We start from the raw sequence: 21336 nt of genomic DNA, 5'->3' as shown, positions 1-21336 counted from the left end.
TCCCACGAGTGGCTCAAAAAATGGTATTTTTGCACACTGAAAACTAATCTTTACATGGCTTGTGTTACATCTCCAAATATACCACCTATACTTCCAACACAGTCACTATTTAAGCATTCAAGTGTTTTCTAGAAATCTCTAAACCATCATACCTTTATTTTTTCTGAGACCAACTGGAAGTGATGGTGGGGGCATCAGTTGTTCAATGGATACAGCAGCTGTGTTCTCTGTTCCTTGGAGATTTGATTCTCCTGAACCACCATCAGTCATCACCTTGTCTCGCTTGCGCTGCTGACGCTTTTCTCTGTTACTGATTTTCGTTTCCCAGGTTCCTAAAATGTTCCCCAAAGTGAAAACATCACAAAGTTAGAGAGAAAAAAATGACAGTTTTACCTTGTTTCCTATCAAGCTGAAGACTAAAAACAGGTTCAGTTTAAAGAAAACATCACAGATGTGGCAGTCAACTTCAGCATTAGTCTGAGAAAACAAATGACTGACCAAAGGTAAGTGCTGTTCTGGATGCAATGCAATAAATCTGCTTCACAAAGCAAACATGGATAAAATGAGCTATTATTCATGACTACTCTCAGTTTCTGTAAGTTTAACAACTTCAACTGCTTCATTAACAATTAAACAAACTTGCTTCAAAGATCAGATTCCCATTAAGATCAGATTTAACATAATTCCGTAGGTATGACAAAATGAGTTTCCCATTACTGAATCACAAACAAGTAATTCTTAAGTAGCACAGAAGTTAAAAGAAACTATTTTATTTAACTACTATATTTTGTGCTCAATACCTTCATCAGCTTCCTTGCCATCTAGACGTGATGCATCCGGAGCTGTTTTAGCATCTCCCTTTGATTTCTTTTTCTTCTTTGACTAGGAAAAGAAAAAATATGCATTATTTTAATTACTTAATGAACACTACAGCAATTTAGATTTTCAAATAAAAACAAACAAACAAAAAACAATCAGTAGAACACAGGCAAATTTGAATAGATTTTCCTTAAAACTTCCTGTACAGACAGTTGAAAATGAAAAATGTACTAAACAATACTGATTCCTAAACATAAATTAAGATTGCTGAGGTACATGAAAGACTTGCACAGTACACAAGTGTTAAGAGCAAGCACTTATTCTACAGAGTACAAATCCCAGTGGAAGAAGCTAAGCTGAGAGAGTTCTAATCACAGAGGAACACGAACTGTTTGGCAGGAAGATTCTTCTCTGGCAAAATCTGTACAGAGTTCTATGCGAAGAATAAAAGAATCATAGAATTGCTCAGGTTGGAAAAGACCTTAAAGATCATGAAGTCCAACTGCAACCTAACCATACTACCCTGCCTCTAACAACCCTCCACTAAATCACATTCCTGAGCATGACATCCAAATGGCTTTTAAACACATCCAGGGATGGTGACTCAATCACCTCCCTGGGGAGCCCATTCCAGTGCTTAACAACCCTTTCTGTAAAGAAGTTTTTCCTGATATCCAAGCCAAACTTAACCTGGTACAGCTTGAGGCCATTTCCCCTCATCCTGTCACCAGTGAGAAGAGACCAGCTCTGCCCTTGCTATAAACACCTTTCAGATATTGAAAGGGAGCAATAAGGTCTCCCCTCAGCCTCCTTTCCCCAGACTGAACAGCCCCAGGTCCTTCAGTCACTAAAGAGTGCCAGTGACATCTTTAAAATAGTTAAGAGAATTCTAGCATGGAAAATGACTTCAAAATTGCAACTATGATTGCAGCCCATACAATATACATACAGTTTGTTTATTTATATTAAGGTTTCTACTGTCATTGCTTCTTGGCTATACAGACAGAAGTAAATGAATAGGAACAGAGATGACAACCTTCACCAGTAGTTTTGGTGCAACAGGTAGTAATACACAATGTTAAAAAGATGATTTTGAAGGGGGAAAAAGAAAAATGACACAAGAATCAGGAGAGAGTATAATATAGAAAAGGCCCAGAGTTTAATCTTTTGATAAGCTGAAGTATTGACAAAATGACTTGCCTGCCTTCCTGGAAAGAAAAGAATGCTGAAAAGCTTTTCAATCTAGTGAAGAACTACTAGATAAGTCTGAATGAAAAAAAAACACAAGCTGTTAAAGAGAGAAGGCTATTTACTCAAATTAAGGTCCAGCTTTCACTGTTTCATATTTTTTGTATGAATATATTAACAGTATTCCCAGCATACCACTATCTTTCTGGACATTCAGAGCAAGCCTAATAACTGGGTAAAGGCTAATTGCCTGCTTTTCACTTGAGTTCAGACCACACAATTTGCAAGTCTTCGATATACTTTTTTTGGATATCAATTTCTCTAGGATTGCTAACAACCAAGTTAACACCACAGCTGCAGTAGATACCTCATGGCTCCAAAATGCTATGTAATGTACATGTCTTTGAGTTGCATGCTCCAAAACAATCGTATAGCTTCAATATTGGTACTGAAAGCAGCACAGCTTGTTGATGCAGCTCCACAGCTAATAAAAACACCACTAGTTGTACATAGTGCTGTATCAACATACCTGTAGCACTTATAGAAGTGACTAGAACAGTTAACTCACTGCTTACTGAGTAATACGCATACAAACAGAATTATCTTCCAAGTTTGCTCAGCAGACTACATTTACCCGTGTACTGGCTATTTAGCTTCTGAAGTCTCCAAAAAAGTAGGGCCAGTTTCAAAAGCAATCTGGAAAGAAGTGGTTCCAAAAACATGAATAACCCAGATTATCTGCCAGAGCACCTTCCAAGTAAATAATTAAAAATAACAGCAGACAACATGAAAAACTATGATGACTTGCTTCTTTCAACTGAATTTGAAAGGAGATCAGTGATTTTATTGTAGATTCATTTTTCATTTTCAGCTACATTGAGACTGGAAGTTGAGTGATGTTCACAAAGCCATGACTGCTCATCTGTCCTTTGACACTAAGAGAACACCTCAGAAGACATCACAAGTCTTTCAGATAGCTGTTTAAGATGACTGCTTCTCTAAGTTATAACTGCAGTTTCTTAAATAACTTGATTTTACAGAGAAACAAATTTTACACTTCTCATGAAAATCCAATGTTTTGTCGTTTTGAAAACAAGGTTTGTTTTTCAGAAAGTCAATAATTTAAATATTGAAAAGATACTTGCTTTCTTAGCCTCAGTCACTACAGCTGAATCTCTGAAGCTAGGACTATAATTAGGTACCACTTACTCATCACCTGCAAAACTGAGTGCTGTAACAGTCATTATTATCTTGGTTACAAACTGACTGCCAAAGGTTAAAGACATTAAATGTTTTTGAGCAAATGAGCCAATCATTTTGCAGCAACCCTACTCATTCAAAGCGTCAGCTTCTGCAACACAGAGAGCTGCCAGTGTTGGGTCTGCCACCAGCCAAAGAGAACATGAGGAACTTGGCAGGCTGGCCGAAATTTAGGTCTGTAAAATGAATGTTCCCAGCCCAGCCCCACAACCCAAAAGAACAAACTATAGAAAAATAAGCCTTTCTTCTTCATCCCCAGTGGACTATTTATTTCTAGTATTCAAGACAAGGCAGTTTTGTGTACTGGCAAACAGAACAGGCAATGAAGTTCTAAGATCTTATAGTGTCATCAGAAAATACTTTTTTCTACTCTTTTTAAGTTCCACACACTAAAAACTAAAGAACTCTGTACCATGCAAGTCACTAAAATGGAAAAAAGGGAAGAAGCTATTTAGTGTCGAAATGATGAACCGTATGAAACAACCACAACTGAGCCATCATCCAAAGCTTCCCCTCCTCACAAAGCAGAACAAGAAGTGGCATCTATTGTGAAAAAACATGCATGAAACTCACAAGGCTGAAACAGCTATGAAATACTGAAACAAACGAAGTGCTGTTTTTCACCAAAAGCATATATTAAAGCACAGCAGTAACAAAAAAAATCATACCCTTCAGGTCACAGATTATATATATATATTCACATATATCTACGTTCACACGCTGCTTAAATCCCAGCCATCAACTTATACCACCCACCTAAAGCCATACAAAGAAAGAACACCTACACAGGACCCCCAACGTTCTCCTTAGCAGGCATATGATGTTACAAACGCAACAGATGCCCCACAAGGCTTAACCAAATAATTAGATGTCTGTAAAATTACATGTAGCTTACAGCAAGTTCTTGGGGCTGTTTTTAACTGAAGGGCAACAATCAATTCCTGAGGCAAATGTGCTCTTTCCCAGGCTTCCTCAAAGAGTTATGAAAACCTAATCTGGGGAAGGAGCATAAGAATCTATGTACTGACTTCACAGAGCTGCAGCTTCAATTTAACATTTCAAAATTCACATTACTATGCTGGCAATTTTACGGTAAGGCTCAAGTTGAGTATTTAAACACCTTACCTACTGGGAAAGCCACTTAAGATAAAGTGAAAGTTAAGAATATAAATGCAGTTACTCCTTCAGGATCCCATTTTGTTCTGCCCTTGAAAAAAACCCACAAAGTCAATCTGATATGTGACTCATGGAGAAGAAAAAGAAGTGTGCTGCATGAAATTTTAAGGCAAAGCCATTTCACAGAGAAGCCTGTTTGCAATGATGAAAGCTTTCAGAGCTCTACAGCCAACTGACACGATACAGTTAACTCGCAGGTACAGTTGTGCTTCAGCCAACATACTAACTGCAAAAAAAAAAAAGGTAAGTCAAGCAACTTAATTAGAGCCTGAGTGAGCTAAACTCATTACAATAACTAAATGCTGTTTTCTGACTGCTTGAGCATACTAATTTCTCTTTCCAATACTCCTCAGCATAGGCAAAGCAAATGCATTTTTGAAGAAAATAATTCTATTAATTTATACTTAAATATATCAAATGATTTGAGTTACATTACTTTGTCAAAATGTGTATATATATTTTAAATAGTGATTTTTTATCAATCCTAATAGGACAGAATACAAAGGAAACCAGATCAGAACAAAACTGACAGTCCAGTCTTCACTGCAGCACAAGCCAGGATATCTATTATGAATCTTCAGAAATCCATGCCAGAATTAAAATTTCACATATAACGTTATCAAAAAGAACTAAAATAAAATTTTTGGTCAGAGGCCTACCATAAATCCACCTATGTTGCCTAGAAGAGAGAGCATTTGTGATAAAGCTACAAGAGATTGGTCCTAAGGGGAAAAAAAAACAAAACCAAACATTTAGTACAGTTACCTTCTATGTAAAGCTACAGACTGTGCTTGGAAAAAAGATGTTCTAACACAGCTGCTCAATTTGCATAACAAAAAGCTCGAACCAGACTTCAAAGCCCCTATTTGTCACCAGAAATTAAGATCTCTAAACACTAGTGGATACATCTGACAAAAGAAATAAGCAAGCACATGGTCTCAATCCTTTCAATAGTAGTCCCTCCATTGTTGTGCCACTTAACAATACTATCATTACACTGTATCTCCACAGAAGCCAGCAATGATTAAACAAACTTAATTTCTCTAGGTTTAACATTTTCAAATTGCTAACAACGTTATCAGTGTTCAGCATGGGGGTTTGTTTTGCTTGATGCAAACGATCCATGATAAAGCATGATCTCAGAAGTTAAGAAAATACTGTTAGCTCTTTCCAACACATTAGATTAGTGCTCTTTATAGTAAGAAACACGTCCCCTTGCTCATATATAAGCAGTAGGAATTCCAATCACAAGCAGAGTTACGTGACATTGAAGCGATGTGCATTAAACTTCCACGTTTTCATTTCAAATCTGTAACTGACCTTTTCATTCTTCTTTTCTGCATCCAACGGCTGCTTTGTATTTTCCTTACGGACGGGCTGTATTACTTCATCCTCAGATACATCAAGGAAAGACCGTCCATTAGGCTGCATAAACAAGAAGCATGGATAATAAAAAAAACTGGAGAAAGCAGAAGCAGCAAAGCTCAAGCAACATAATTACCGAAATGCAACTATTTGTTGACTGAAAAGTACCTGTGAGCACAGGGAATTTTGGATAAGGACTCAAAGTATTCACAGCAATTGCACATTTACCAAATGCACAAATGAGAATGGAAACAAAACAGAAGTTCCCTCATTTTATCTCCATTCTCACAGGAATTACCAATCAAAATGCAAATTTCAAGAAGTTACTAGCTTTCAGAACAGCTACATCTGCATGTGTTACAAATTAAGTCATTAAATGAACATATTTAGCACTTTGTGGCAGTTCAGGAATGAGCTTGAATTTTCTAAATTACTCCTAGCTTGAACAAATTTCTGCACTTTATTCTCCAAATCTGTGCATAACCCTCACTTCCTTCACAAGTTCAACTTCACAGAAGAGAGATTAGAAGTTAAACATGCAGCACGAACAAAGGCTATCCCTATTGTTCTGTTCAGACAGTCAGACTTCGTTAGCCTACCATTTTCCCCTCACATAGTAATAAAGGGAAGGAAACTGGCATGTATTACTTTCCAAAAGTTTCCACAATAATGAAGTTAAACTCTGCACAGCCATTAGTCTGATCACCACCTTTGGCAGGAAAAGCAAACTCCCTATGCAGAAATACAATAATCTAAGTAATGTTAACACAAATCTAAGGGAGATGTTACTGTGCTCGCAGAGTTGAAAGAATCTAAAGTATTATTCTGCTAGACACTAACCAAATGGGGTGAAAATCAATTATCAGAGGTACTAATTGATACTGTGTCTACACAAGTTTCTTGTTATTCATAATGATTTCTGCATCAAACTTTCACTCTAATTTAGCATGATAAGCACAAATAACTACTTCACTTTCCTGTCTGGGGCAAAGGCCTGTGTAAAAGAGCAATTCAAAAGAAGCCTAAACAAATCCATGTATTATCATTATTTTATTAAAAAAACATAAGCTACCTTAACTCTGCATTATACCGTTCCCCACTTTAACTGGAGTTACATCTTGCCATGCTATATTATGCTTACAGAGCACCCCTGGCATGCTCTCACCAGAACATTTCATAGTATTGCTTACTGTAGCTGGCTAGCATGCCAGCTTGTTATTTTGTACCTATTAATAGAAATTGAAAGATCAGGTCACTCAACTCCTCCTTTGCAATAACCTGCCTTAAATTAGACTTTTTATATCTAACTTGCAACAGATCCCTCGGCATTCTGAAAACGAAAGACATTTTCTAGATCTCCATCTAAGAACCATTCAGAAGTTCTTCTCATAAGGCTCCCAGAACAAGGCTCCACAGAGATACCAAGGAGTTGACATTCAATCTTGGAAAATAACCCATTGTCAGTATGGGTTCTTGAACCTGATTTCCTCTAGATGCCATACAGCTAGGCTGTTAGTGTCAGGATGCCTTTTAATCTATGGCAATACCCGTGATGTTTCAAGTCGCAAGCTGGAGGAAGAATGCGAGTTATTCAGCGGTGTATCTAGAGAGTAGAGCTGCCACATCTGCTCTCAGAATTGCCTCAGAGATGTTCACAGCCCGCTGACTTCTTTTAATTCTGCACGGGGCTTTGCTTCGCTTTTTTGGTATAACATACATATCTTCAGTGTGAAAATCACTTTCTTGATCAACATCTAAAGTTTTAATGCTCACTTTCGAAAACAAAAGCCATTTGTCAGAAGAAATAAAGTAATTCATACCCATTAAGAACCAACCCTCCAGAAAAACTCACCCACTTAAAACCACTGACCACTTAAAACACTGTTCCATCATCTGATCACGTAAGCAGCAGCCATCACAAGTAAGTTCTAAAATCCGTACTCTCACGCATTTCTCCCTGAATATTTGTAATATTTGCCTTCTCAGTGGAAGCTTTCCACATTTTATTCCTGCCCACAGATGAATCATAGACTTTTAAGCAAAATTCATGTGACCATTTTTGGATATAACAGTAGCAGAAGCTTTTCCATAGTATTCAAGGGCATTTCTTTTAAAAGGCAACAACAGCCTAAAAGGCAAAGCTTAAGACTTCAAAGTAATATATACCCAACTTCCATCAAAGATATTAACTCTTCTAAATGCTCTAATTTATTATATACCATCTTTTTTTATCTGATCCAAACAGCTACAGGAAGATGTGAAATAATGTCAGAGCAGAAATGATGCTGTCTAAAATATTCATTACCAAACAAACTTCTGAACTTGCCTGCTGAACTTAAAACTCCACTGTTTAAAAAAAAAAAAACCTTTTTCATCCCATATTCTCTATAGAGGGTGTTAAGATAATTCAGAAGTAGAATACGGGTATTGCTGAGATTGAGTGCTAAAATAAAAAAAAACGTTCTTTCAATTCAGTACAGCGCTATGGATACCTCAATTTCACACTTAAGAAAACAAAATGAAATTACTATCATTTGAGCTTTACAGGGCCTTATTAATCCTTAGTTACACATTATAGAGCTATGCCTACCTACACTATTTTCGGCCAATGAAAGAATCCATTTACCATTATTTTTCATAAGCTTTTCTTAAGAAAGAAACGGAGCAATTTACCCTTGAAGCAACAGACAATCCTACAGCCTCACTCCTCCTGCAATCTGACAGGCACAACGCGCGAGTATCAGTTGAAAGTATGAAAAAGTCTTTATGTGGCATATTTCTAGGAGCAAAAAGCGTAGTCTGAGAACTTCTTTCAAGGAGGCCAAATAGAAAGCTTTCGCAGATGAACGCCAATGCCTGTACTGAAAGAAAGCATTAGCATGTGGCCTTTACTGCACAGGTAGACTCCAACCTATAGGAAATAAATTGCTAGTTTGGTATTTTTCTGCACACGTAAAGACTTTTTTTTATTTTTATTTTTTACAAGCTATAGCAGAATACAGAAAAGGATTATTCTTAAGTTTCTATGGCGTTTTTCAGATTGTGAAGATACCACCTAAGAACAGATTCCACCTTTTTCTGCTGAAGGTTTAAAAAATGTTAATGAACGCTAAACCATTCCAGCTTCATTTTATCTCAGTCTATCCACGGCAAGTAAACAAACAGAACCCCATCGCTGCTGCTGCAACCAGTGAACTCAGCACTACTGAGCTAAATTGATTTTACTAACAATATCAGTTAGATTGTACAGTACCCGTAAAGGAGCTGAATAGAGCTAAACTCGTGGAACGAGGCAGTGATATTCCTCCTTGGAAAGGGTACAGCAAAGAATGTTTCTGAGCCTGACTGACGAGAGTTACACATCACTGTCATACAATGAGCTCAGTAACTCTACATTAAAGTAACCCTACAGCTTTTAATTAGACATCTGGAGTGCGCTTTTTAATGCTGCAGACCAGTTGCTCTAAGCTTTCTGTAATACCTGTAATGGAAATCTAGACTCTGGTATAGCAAGCCCTCTGGTAAATCTACTGATAATAGGCTTACTCTTTTTCCTCCACAGAGCTCATCACCAGCACTAGGGTGTAGAAAAATACAGCATGAAAACCAACATGCAGCCTTTGGTAGGAATTTTTGTTCCACTTTTAAATTCACGATGTTCTCCTGTAAATTCTCCATTGTGAAACTAAGTCAGAAAACACTGGGACATGCAAACACCAGTCAGTCCCTATGAACTTACGTTGGGTAATGAGCACAAGGCAGGCCTATTTAACTTCACTGCTATTAGAAACTTATTTGCACTGTAATTAATGATTTAGTTTATGCATTTTCTTTTGTTGAGAAAGTTGTTGTTCCCCCTTCCCATTTTTGCATGGAAATAATGGTTACAGAGTACTATGAAAATAACTTTTAAGATCTTGAGAATATAGAATGACAGCTTCACAGCTAAAAAACATTTTTATACTTTTTTGACTGTAAAGCTGTTTGCTCTTACACAGCCTCAATTTTTACTATTTTGCCTGAGAAAACCAAGCCTGAAACAATACAAGTATTTATATTCACTGAAAATGTCAGTTAAGTTTACATACAAAGCTTGCTTTCATGAAGCCCTGTACAGCAGAGCACTGTGAAGTTAATGGTGTATTTCTTCACTGTCTACTGTTGAAAAATTTCTCAGCCTCCCCAGTCATGACTTGCAAGAGATTGCATTTTAATTCCAGTATAAAAACAGAATAAGCAAAACATGGATTATTTCTGAGAGCAGCCACTATTTTCAAAAAAGTAAAACAGATCTGTTAAATCCCTTCACCTTTCAGGAGGGTGAAAAGCGCTGCCTCTTTAATATGTCTTCTCCAAAATGGAGACCTAGTAACATTTGAAAAAACTCTGAATCACAGTCCTTCTTCTTCTCAGTGCTCTGCATTTAACCTCCTGCAACTTGCACAAACAGCTCCAGCAAGTTTCAGTAGTTCATTGCTCAAAGACATCTTGATGATGCAGAGACTTTTGCACTGTTCACAAGAAGCCAAAGCTAAAATATCTTAAAAAGAAAAAAAAAAAAAAAAGAAGAAGAAAACAACCAAAACCTTCTCAAGCCTCAATATTGCCACAGAATCAATCAGGGGTACAAATTCCTCTTGTACCTCCTTTTTTCTGGTCATAGGCAAATCATTCAGATTTTACAGTGCAAAATATGAGACACGGTTGTAACAGGCAGGGGACATCTGCTGCACTTTCATTCCTATAATCCATTTGGACATAAATAGGATTACAAACATACCAACAAAATAAAAGCTACTGAAGCAATTCCTTCAAGTCGCTAACCTACGATTATCAGGAGCCTGAAAAGGGCAGCTGATAATTTCTGTAATCTATTAATTTTGTCACGAAAACACTTTCAGAGACGCAAGGCACTAGCGAGAGCACACAGCGAGAATTAAAAAAAGACAGGAACGATCTGTTTTTAAGGGGCTGCTCAGAGAGATTTCCTTATTAAAGGAGATTATCCTTACTGTAACAACTAAGTCAGACATATTCCCTCCGAGGGAAGCTCACCGCCAGACCGACGTTAAGGCGTTCTGTTGAGAAGACGCCACAAAACGCCTTCAAGTTTGAATCACTGCAGCATTTACGAGGCTTGTAATGCCGCCGCCTGTACCTGCCTGGGCTGCCCCTCCTGCCTTGAAATTACACCAGAACGAGGTCTCCGCTGCCAGTTCCCAACCCGGCAAGCCTTTAGATTAATGACGATGAGCAAAGAGAGAGAAATATAGATACTGCTTTCGCGTAATATTGTAGAGCCATCAGAACGCCTGGAGAAGGCAGCGCTGCATTCCCCGCTCGGTACCAACACGGCGTTCTCGCGGCTCGCTGCGGGCTGTCGAAGCAGCGCCGCGCCACGAACCCCGCACGCAGGCGACGCCAGCCGGGCTGACGGCCCCCAGCCCCGCGGCCAGGAGAGCAGCAGCGCGAAGCGGTTCCCAGAGCCCGCGGCCCCTCACCCTCGCCGCTTTCTCCTGCAGCTTCTTCCTGCTCCTCTTCTTCTGCTCGTCGCCCTTCAGCAGCCCCGGCCCCGCCGCCCTGCCCGGGCCCCCGCCGGCCGTCAGGGCCGCCGCCTCGTCGCCCTTCCTCTCGGCCGCGCTCCGCGCCGCCTTCTTGCGGAGCCCTCCTCCGCAGGCCGCGGCCAGGAGCAGCCCCAGCAGCGCCAGCCCCAGCGCGGCCGGGAGCGCCAGGGCGAGCCAGGTGGGCAGGCCCTGGGGGTCGAGGCCCAGCTCCAGGCCCAGCTCGGCGCGCAGCAGGCCCAGGCCGCCCGACAGCACGTCCCGCACCCGGGCCGCCGTCTGCTCGGCCTGCCGGGCCGCCGCCTCCTGCCAGCCGCCCGCGGCCATCGCGGCCCCTCGCCCCGCGGAGGTCCGAAGCGGGAGAGCTGCGGAGGGAGAGCTCAGGCCGAGCGCATCGCGGCCCCGAGAGCCGCCCGGAGCCTACGCGGGACGCGGCCGCCTCCGCTCCGAAGGCGCCCGGTCTCCTCCTCTTCCTCCTCCCCGCCCTCTGGCCTGCGCCAACGTCACCGCCCCGCCGGCCGCCTGCCGCAGCGCGACGCCGCCATCCCCGCCCCTCAGCAGCCGCCCTCCTCCTGCTGCTCCTCCTCTCTCCGCCCTGCCCCGCCCTGCTCTGTTGCGGGGCGGCGGGCGATCTCGACGTGGCAGCCGGCGGGAGGGAGCCGTGACCTTCCTGCCCAGCGAGCGGCGGGGCTGCTTCCCTGTTCGTGAGCCGCCTTTAATTCGCTTCGCCTGCAACATATCTCGGGTGTCGCGGTACGCGGAACGCTGGTTTGCGTCCGCCCTCGCCACTCCCTGTTTCGGCCTTACTTACAAGGTTTTGTTCTTACGGCTCCGAGCAGGATAACCTTCTTGGGCCCGTCAGGCCAGAGAATGCCCCAGGTTCTACAACTCCCGAGGCTGAGTCACCAGCCCCAAGGGAACACCTCTGGCTCAGAATCAGCGTATCCCACACGCTGTGTGCACATCAGCACGTAAGGACAGGTCCCAGTGGCAAATGGAGAGCACCAAAGCAGCTGAGTGCAACCTCAGCGCCATGGAGATCAGCTGCCCAGAGAGGATGTGCATTCTCCTTCTCTGGAGACATTCATGACCCACCTGGACACCTACCTGTGCAACCTGGTCTAGGGAGTCTGCTTTGCAGGGGGGTTGGACTGGATGATCTTTAGAGGTCCCTTCCAGCCCTTACAATTCTGTGATCCTGTGATTCTATGGGACAGGCAGATGGATACTACTTCATATCAAGCTTGCACTACAGCCTTCCAGTAGGCCTTCTCTGGTGCAGTAAACATTTTCAAAGATGTCACCAAAAAAATAGACGTTATTTTGAAATATTCCAGCAAAGTAATATGACAACATAGATGTTTTCCAAGAGCTATGATTCCTAAGAGCTCAATGCCCACAACTGGCTAAATAGATGGAATTAAATGTTGAGCTTTATGTAAGTACAGCTGAATGAATGGCAATGGGAGGTTTTTGTGTTGGAAGGAACTCTGCAGATTCGTTTCCCCAAGCACATTAAAGGTGGACTCTAAAAAATGTGACCCCATTGTGTGTCTATTTTTCAGAAATCTGGCCTCACAGTATCCAAGGTTCCTGCAGGGGACAGAGCACCTCCCCCATGAGGACAAGCTGGGAAAGCTGGGGCTATTCAGCCTGGAGAAGAGAAGGCTCTGAGGAGCCCTTATTGCAGCCTTCCAGTACCTGAAGGGTCCTACAGGAAAGCTGGGGAGGGACTTTCTAGAAGGGCACGTAGCAACAGGACGAGGGGAAATGATTTTAAGCCAAGAGGGCAGATTTAGACTAGATATTAGGAAGAAATTCTTTACTGTGAGTGTGGTGAGACACTGGAACAGGTTGCCCAGTGAGTCTGTGGATGCCCCCTCCCTGGAAGCATTCAAGGTCAGGCTGGATGGGGCTGTGAACAACTTGTTCTACTGGGAGGTGTCCCTGCCTATAGAAGGGAGTTGGAACTAGATGATCTTAAAGGTCTCTTCCAACCCAAACCATTCTCTATACTGATCTATACTGTAGGATTATGGATGTGAACCCAGGAGCTGGCATGGTTGGCTTCATGAGAACTACAGCTTGGCCTTCTGCAGTGGGCATTGCTGGAAAATAATGGTCTGCTCTATCTTTTCTGTTTGCTACTTTGCTTACAAAGAGTACTGGTCTCTTGAAGTCTGATAGAAAATTATCCATACTGGAATGAAAATTTAATGGGATACTTGAAATACAAAATGTAATAAAATTTGCTTAAACAGCAGAATGATAGATCACACTGGTTTTGTATGCTGATAATTTTATTTGTGAAGTCAGTATATTTTTCATACACAAGTATTTATATAATTTTAAATCCCTTAGTTTTTAGCAAAGTACTCTTAAAGTGCTCTGATGTTCAGGGTTTTTTTTACAATGTCACCTTTAAACTGGCAATCAAGTGCTAGTTTTCTAATAGAGTCCAATTTGGAATGAAAAGTATTGCTGAAAGGGGTGGTAGCAACTGTTTTACTAATAGACATTTATATTCTTCTAGAATATTAGTTAAAAGCCATTATACTTTGTTTTCTCTGCTTTTGTGCTTCTTTCCATGCTTTTATGCTTCAGCATAGACTATGCACTTGTTTTGGAAAGCTATTATAGTACAGAGTGTTGCACAACTCAGCCACCCTTATTTGCCAAATAAATTCATATTCTGTAAGTAGTTTGTTTCTGATGTTGCCCTACATAGCTAGAGTTGGCAGAATAACAATCATATCGAATCATAGAATTTGTCTGAAGGTGGAAGAGACCTATAAGGAGCATTAATGGCTTCTGGCTCCACACAAGACCACCCTAAAATCAGACCATCACTCAGGTTAAAATGTTTTTAAAGGCACGAATCGTAGGACGTAGATTTTGTGCATTTTCACTTTACATAGGCAGGAAAACACTGCAAGAGCTTTCAAAGTTCAGGTGATAAAGACCGACTAAATTTTTTAAATGCGGCCCCGTGGCACCACCGAGTGGCAGCACCGTGAATAGCAGTGCAGTCATGTTGGCGTAGAACAGGCAGCAGACTCCCTATGAACATATAACCTATTTCAGTTTGCTTGGGATGATAAAACAAAATAATCTAAAGCTAACAATCTTTTTATTCTGAACTAATGTGATACATTAGCTGGTAGACATGAAATTTGTAGCAGACTGAAATATTTTGAAGGAAATTTTGGTGGCTTTTAAGTGGCAGAAAATACACATACTGCTCTGACTATGAAAATCAAAGAAATGAAACTAAAGGACAAGTTCTATTTCATACTAATTTCTATACTAATAGCAGATTAATATTAATCTTAAAAATTTCTTAATGGATTTGACTGAACCTAACCCAAGGATCATTCCCAGCAGTGCTGAATAGAAAACATTTCTCACATCATTCTTCAGAGAATAAGAGCAGAACATTGAGCAACACATTACAAGAGAGAATATAATGAAAAAAAAACCAGAAAGAATAAAGATAAAACTTAATCTTTTTTTTTTTTTTTTTTTTTTGTAATCTCTCTTCTGCCTGTAAATGTTCCTTGTTTTACCGCAACTGTTATTAGACATCGCCTACATAAAGCATTTCCATGGCTCTAAGCATAAAAGGAAAATGGTTATTACAAAATTTAAACTAGCAGAAAAGTTTTATGGAGGAGTTCACAGAAGATGTGCAAAAAAATATTTAAATCTCAGTACCTGCTCTTTGATGTGGTGTGTAGAAAAACTACTGCATGCTCTACTGTGCTCAATACATGGAAAATCCTAAGGATTCCTTTATCCTGAAGTAAGGAAAAGTTTTCCAATCCAACAATCGTTATCCTTGGCAATGTTAATAAATAGCCATAAAAGGGTTGGGCAGTCTGCATACAGAGTTCTACCCAGGGAAATCACTCATGTGGGTCAGAGCTGGGTGCCTTGGGCTAAGGCTCAGCCCAGGCTGAACATTAGGGTTAAGGTTTGGGTTAGGAATGTAGGGTCATTACACCTAGATGGGGCTATGAAGGGTGGGCAAAAAGGGGTAGTCCACAGGAAGTATTATTCCCTGAGGCCTTTTACATCTGGACTGTGGTTGGGCATGCTGGGGAAGGCTCAGCTGATTACTAGTGTTAGGGTTAGTGCTGGTATTTCAGTGTAAGGGACACACTGAAAATAATTCTGAGATCTTTTTCATCTGGATACTAGCTTGGATTTTGAAACAAATGCTCAATACATCCTTTACAGTCATACGAAGAGTTTTAAGGGGTCAAAAACTAAGAGTTTTAAGAGCTGAAAAAGAGTTGCCATAGGAATTTTGTTCTGAGTTCTTGATCATGTTGACTATAACTTGGAGTATTTGGCCATCTCAGTTGATGTTGGGTGTTAGAGCTCAGGATATAGTTAAGCTTAGAGACAGAGAACAGATGAAATCTTGATCTCTGGAGTGGTCCAGGAAAGGGGCTGCAAAAAGTGTTGCTCTTTGAAAAGTTTCTCACATGGGTGATTGTAAGGGACCTTGGGCTAAGTCTCAGTTCTTATTGTTAGGGACCTTGTCATCTTTAGAGCTGGGAGAAGGGAGAACATTTAAAGCTCTGTTTGTAGTGGGATTGGAAAGGGCAAAGGACAGCAGGGATCAAAAGAATTGTTTGCTGAAGGCATAGTCTCTGTCTGTGGTTGTTGGGCTCAGCTGATACCTAGGTTTGGGGTAAGAGTTAGAAGAGATGCCAAGACTCCCAGCAATAATTGTCTGGAAATGATCTGTAGAGATGAAGAGGAGGGTATCAGAAATGTTATTCTCTTTTGACCTAAGCCATGGCTGGGATCTTATGCTGAGCCTTGGTTGACGTGAGAATGTACTTATCTGGGCTATAGCTAGGATATTTGGGGCTAAGTCTCATTCAACATGTAGATTAAGATCTAGGTTAAGGTTAGAGGTACAAAGCTCTAGTTGGAATGGATTTCAAAAGAGACTGCAAAGGGAAGAAGTGGTGTGCAGATAAAATTTATGCCTGAGACCATGCTCCTCTGGGAAAAGCCTGGAGGTATTGTGCTAAGTTTCAGCTGTAGCACAAGTTTAGAGTGGGAGATTTTGCATTTGGAAAGAGAGAAAGCAGGGAGCAAGGCAGGAAAAGATCTGTCATGGGAAAGAGGCATGCAAACAGAATTCTCACATAAGGATATATAAGTCTGGGCCATAGCTGGGGTATTTCAGGCTGGGTCTCCACCAGCATGTAGGTTTAGGGTTGAGAGACAAAGCATAGGGCTCAATTTGAAGAGAGTCTTGAAAGCAGCTGTTGAAGGAAGGTGTAGGCTGAAAAAAATATAAAATGAAATGTAAAAAAATACTTGTGCCCTAGGACTTGTTCATCTGGGCTGTGCTTGGGTGACCTCTCATAGTAGTTCTCATAGTAGTGAATGATTTCAGTAGGTCTGGAGACAGTTTCCTTACTGCAGTACCTCAGAAAAGATTTATTTCCCACCTAAGGTAAGTAGGCATTTCAGTTAAAGGATGAGTATTCCATACCCCACTTTTACCTTGGAAATTCAACTCATTTATTTTTTCTATTGACACGTTCACCTTTTAGGGCTGATGCAGAATCTAACATCAAAATTTACTGCTAAGGAATACTGTCTTCTTCAAAGTATTTATTAATTTTACATTACTTTCCATGATAGTTCATGTTCTTCTGCATAACCATATCATGCAAATATAGAAACATTCTGACAAAAATCATAACCTTAATTCCCTGTATGAAGTATAAATCTCTTCTCATTAAACCTTTAACATAAATAGTGTTTAGCCATCAAAACTAAATTGTTGTTATGACTGATAGAGCTCATGATTGTCTTGGGAGGTGAAAAACACTTTGGCAGACAGTTCACATTCAAATTTCTATCAGCATTAAGCACTGAGAAAAATAAATATCTCAAGACTTGTTACCCAGCTGTGAAAAAAAGTTCAAATTAACACAAAGCAAAACACGGAATTATAGGCCCATTAACTCATGTCCGTGGTTATACAAAATTGTTTTCTGTATTTTTTTCAAGTGAACATTAAATATCCCTTGTAATAAGTCTTCTAATATTTATCTTTGGAGAGTTTTCACAGTTTCATTTTGTGGGCAAGGCAGTTTTCCTAATAGAGCATTTCAATCAAGAAGTGGTTGCTGTTCATACAGATGGAATTGAGTTGGCTTGAAACCATGTGCTTCATTTATTAGCAGTGCAATTGCAGAATCAAAGCGTGCAGGCCTATTCGTGCAATTACCCTATTGCTCTACAGTCTGCATTGCTGAGTCTCCAAGTACCTGAGCCAGCCAGTAGCAGAAGCAGCAGGGACATCAGCACTCAGACCTGCTCAAGCTCTTTTAATTGTTTCTCTGGATTCTACCCTAAAAATGTTATAGGCTTGGGCTGGTTTCTGCAATTCTGACCGAGAAGTCACTAGGAATATTAAAAAATACCAAATGTTACCAGGAAACTGCCATTCAAGGAAATGACAGTGACTAAGGGAAATGTCTCCATTGTAGTTCGATGTACTGTAGCTGGGGTTCCCATAGGAATCTGGATCTGTTTCTGAATCAATGTCCTATATAGCAGATTGCTGTGAAGCCTAAGCAACCTTACCCTATGGTCTAAGATTACCACAGAGAAGACCTGAAAATTCAGCTATATTCTTGGAAACCCAGAAAACCCTTGTCTGAGCTAGCATGTCATGGGTTTTCAGTGCCTTTCCTAGCAGGGGGAAGCTGAATAGTCCCTTGGGAGGAGAAAAAAACAACAATCAGTCATGCAGCTATGAATAATACATGGAGCATATGTGGATTCAGTCTGCACTGTCAGTGCTAAGTCTGGCATTTCTCCACTTTTGGGTACTTGATTTGGCATTCTTAGCTATTCTTAATGTGAGAATTTCCATACCAATTAGACTTTTTAGAAAATAAAATAAGAAAAAAAAAAAATCACCTAATCATCAAATCTACTTCAGAGGCCTTGCTGAAAAACTCAGCTTCATTTAAAATTCCCTGATGACTGATTCTCTGAAAGATCACCCAGAAGGTTTTGTCTGTAGAGCCCAGTAAAATGACCCCAGGGCTGGCTGTGGTTATGCTGTCCAGATCTTTTATGTCAGTACTGACTAGATCATACTTCCGAGTTTTATTTGGGTACCACATGACATGCCTGTGACACTAAGACATAGCTGCTATTTTTTGAAATTATTATTGTTTTAGGTCAAACCCTCTAAAACCATATGGGAGCTGTATTGCAGAATGAAATTGTGGGGTGCGCTTGTATGCTTTGCTGTGCACTTTAAGGCTCTATGAATATGTTTAAATTGTGAAGACCATAGTTTAGAGAAGCCAAACCTTATAAAGCAGTGCTTGCAGTAAGCTGCTCTGAGCACACTGCCTGCATTTCCATGGAATCACGGAGTGGTTGAGGCTGGAAGGGACTTGCAAACATCATTGTGTCCAATCTACCTACTGAAGCAGGGGCACCCAGAGCAGGTTACAACTTACAGCAAGTTCTTCTGGCTGGAAAGTTAGTTACAGTGGTCCAAAATAAAGCCTGAATGCAAACTAATGGTTAAGGACTGTGAATGCTCAGAGTAAATTATTCACATTCAGTCTTTTTATTTATCTGTCCGTCCAAAATGTGTTACACAGGTACTGAGAAATGTTTGCTTTTGAAAATTTCATCCTCAGCCTTGACTAAGTTCAACGTGGAAGTCCAAAGCAGCGCATGAAAGAGGCCATCTAGATTTCTGTGAGGTTTCATGCATTAACTTCCAAACCAATGCTTTTTGTGAATCATGTTCATTACTTAAAGGTTCCATGTGTGGTTTTGATCTAAACCAGAGCACTATTACGCAAAACACACATATTTAAAATTACACAGTAAATTAAGGTTGGAGGGGCCCATCTATTCCCATTCCTTGCTCGAAGCAGGACGATTATGAAGTTTGATCAGGTTGCAGAGTTTCATCCAGTCAGATTTTGAAAATCTCCAAGAATGGAGATTTTTTTGAGTTCTCTGGTTTAAGATTCCAGGACTGGGCAAGACTTGTGGAAAATGTTATCTTTGTATCCCAATTGAATTTCCTGTGACGCAGCTTGCTGCCATTGCCTCTTGTCTTTCTGATGTACACATCTGGTAAGCATTGGGCTCTGTCTTCCCCAGAACTCTTTTTTAGTTAGCTGAAGACAGCAATTAATTCATCCTTAGACATCTCTTCTAACCAAAACCAACCTCATATCATTTCCTGTAGTCTTCTAGGTATTGGTAAAATACTGATAAAATAGTGAATTTTATACCAAGAAAACAGACTTACAGAGCCTGCAAATCAGTGAATAATTATCAGTGTAAATAAAGGGAAGGTTGGGAATTAATAGGTATTTTGGATTGAACCAGAACAGAAGGGAAAGTGACAAAAAATGAATATTGGTCAAAACTGAAACGACTGTTTTTCCTGTTTTTAGAGCTACCTCTTTTTCTTAGTCTTGTTTTCATTTTAGCTTAGACTATTTTTAAAATGAGAAAATGTTCTTTTGAAAGAAAAATTCATACTTTAAAGCTTTTGGCATTCCTGAATAAGAATATTTTTCTTTATTGCAAAGAAGTTTTTTTTCAGCATGTATAGATTTTCCAGTCTGTCTTCTAGTTAAAACTGCTGGTCAGCAATTTGACTCCAATTCATGAACATTTTCCTTTAGTTCTATTTTTATCACTTCACTATTAATTGATTTTGCTATATGCTGAACTTTAAGAAGCGTTTTATAGCTCCCAAAAGGTGAATAGGCCTAGCCATTTCACTAAAAAAAAAAAAAAGGAAAATGTAACAAGTCACAGATGTTTAATTCTAGATATTTTTCAAAGCATACCCATGATAATGAACTGATATGACAAAGATGCTGCAGACTGTGCACCAAATTCCTGAGCAGCACCCTAGCTTTCTACCTGCAGTCCCTATCGCTTCTGACTTTAAGAAACTTCTACATGTCCTTGTCTTCCTTCTTCCATTTTATTTTTAAGTTGCTTTGAAATTATACAAAATACTCAGTCGCCTAGTCTAAAGACTACCTTTTATGATACTTAGTTTTATTACATGTCATTCATGGAGAGTATTCAACAATTGCTGCCCCATTTTTACTGTGTCTAAAATAGACATTCTATTTCCTGCATTAAAATTATACTCTCAAATCCTCTCATGAAGTGTGGGATATTCTTTGGGGAATTATACTGAGCAATAATAAGAAAATATTCTCAGGATATCAGCAGTCTGTGTGCATTAGGGAAGAAATAACAGATGCTTAAAAATCTTTACAAGACAATGGACTCCTATTAAAATCCAAGGTGATGCAATTAAGCAGATGCCAAAGTGCCTCTAACAGTTACATGCAATTCCTAATGCTGATGTCTGGATCGTCGCTTAAACTATTTGTTTTTATGGTGAGCATTTTTTCTCAAAGTTCTCTGGGATAAATCCTTCTAAAATACTGCATGTCTTGCAGTAGCACTTGGACAGTAGTGAAGAGACTTTTTGAAAGGCCAGTAGGTGGTTCATTTATTCAGCAGGGCACAAATGACATTCTTGGTGCTCCTCTCTGGGTGTGGGTGTTTTCCCCGACATTTTGAACCTCTTCTTTCTGCTATCTTTTCCACAATCTCATCTATCCACCTGTGGCTTACCTTCCTTTAGTTCATTTTGTTCCCCTCCATCCTGCCCTGTTTTTTATTCTGTTTTGCCTGCACTCTTGCTCTTTACTAATTCCATAGCTCATGGAACTCTGTCTGATTTTTTTTTTTTTCATTAAACTTATCTCAGTGTAGTATATACGATAACAAGAAACGAGAACTAAAATATGATATAGTTAAAACATCTGCTGGCCTTTATTCCAGTTACTGCATGTATACGTTGCATCTTGCTTTTATCCTGTCTGAGTTGCAGTGCAAATTCTTCAGGGCAAAACAG

The 21336-nt window shown here is 40.1% G+C and overlaps 1 protein-coding gene across 2 annotated transcripts in view; it reads right to left on the bottom strand.

The window, feature by feature from the left end:
• MTDH (metadherin) overlaps positions 1-12009 on the bottom strand; it is a 32539-nt gene extending 20530 nt beyond the window's left edge. The window contains exons 1-4 of one of the 2 annotated variants that reach the window (XM_090137827.1): positions 11310-12009; positions 5764-5868; positions 801-882; positions 153-332 (exon numbers count right to left, since the gene is read on the bottom strand). In XM_090137827.1, the coding sequence (XP_089993953.1) occupies positions 153-332; positions 801-882; positions 5764-5868; positions 11310-11696 (754 nt within the window). In that variant the 5' untranslated portion in view covers positions 11697-12009. The remainder of the gene's footprint in view (positions 1-152; positions 333-800; positions 883-5763; positions 5869-11309) is intronic. The other variant, XM_031591041.2, reaches the window with a different exon arrangement.
• Between the last annotated feature and the right edge of the window lie 9327 nt (positions 12010-21336).

This window comes from Phasianus colchicus, chromosome 3 (assembly GCF_987193195.1).
Source record: "Phasianus colchicus chromosome 3, bPhaCol1.hap1.1, whole genome shotgun sequence".
Lineage (NCBI taxonomy): Eukaryota > Metazoa > Chordata > Aves > Galliformes > Phasianidae > Phasianus > Phasianus colchicus.
Note: the sequence above shows the minus strand (reverse complement) of the source record. Positions and strands in the feature narration are given on the sequence as shown.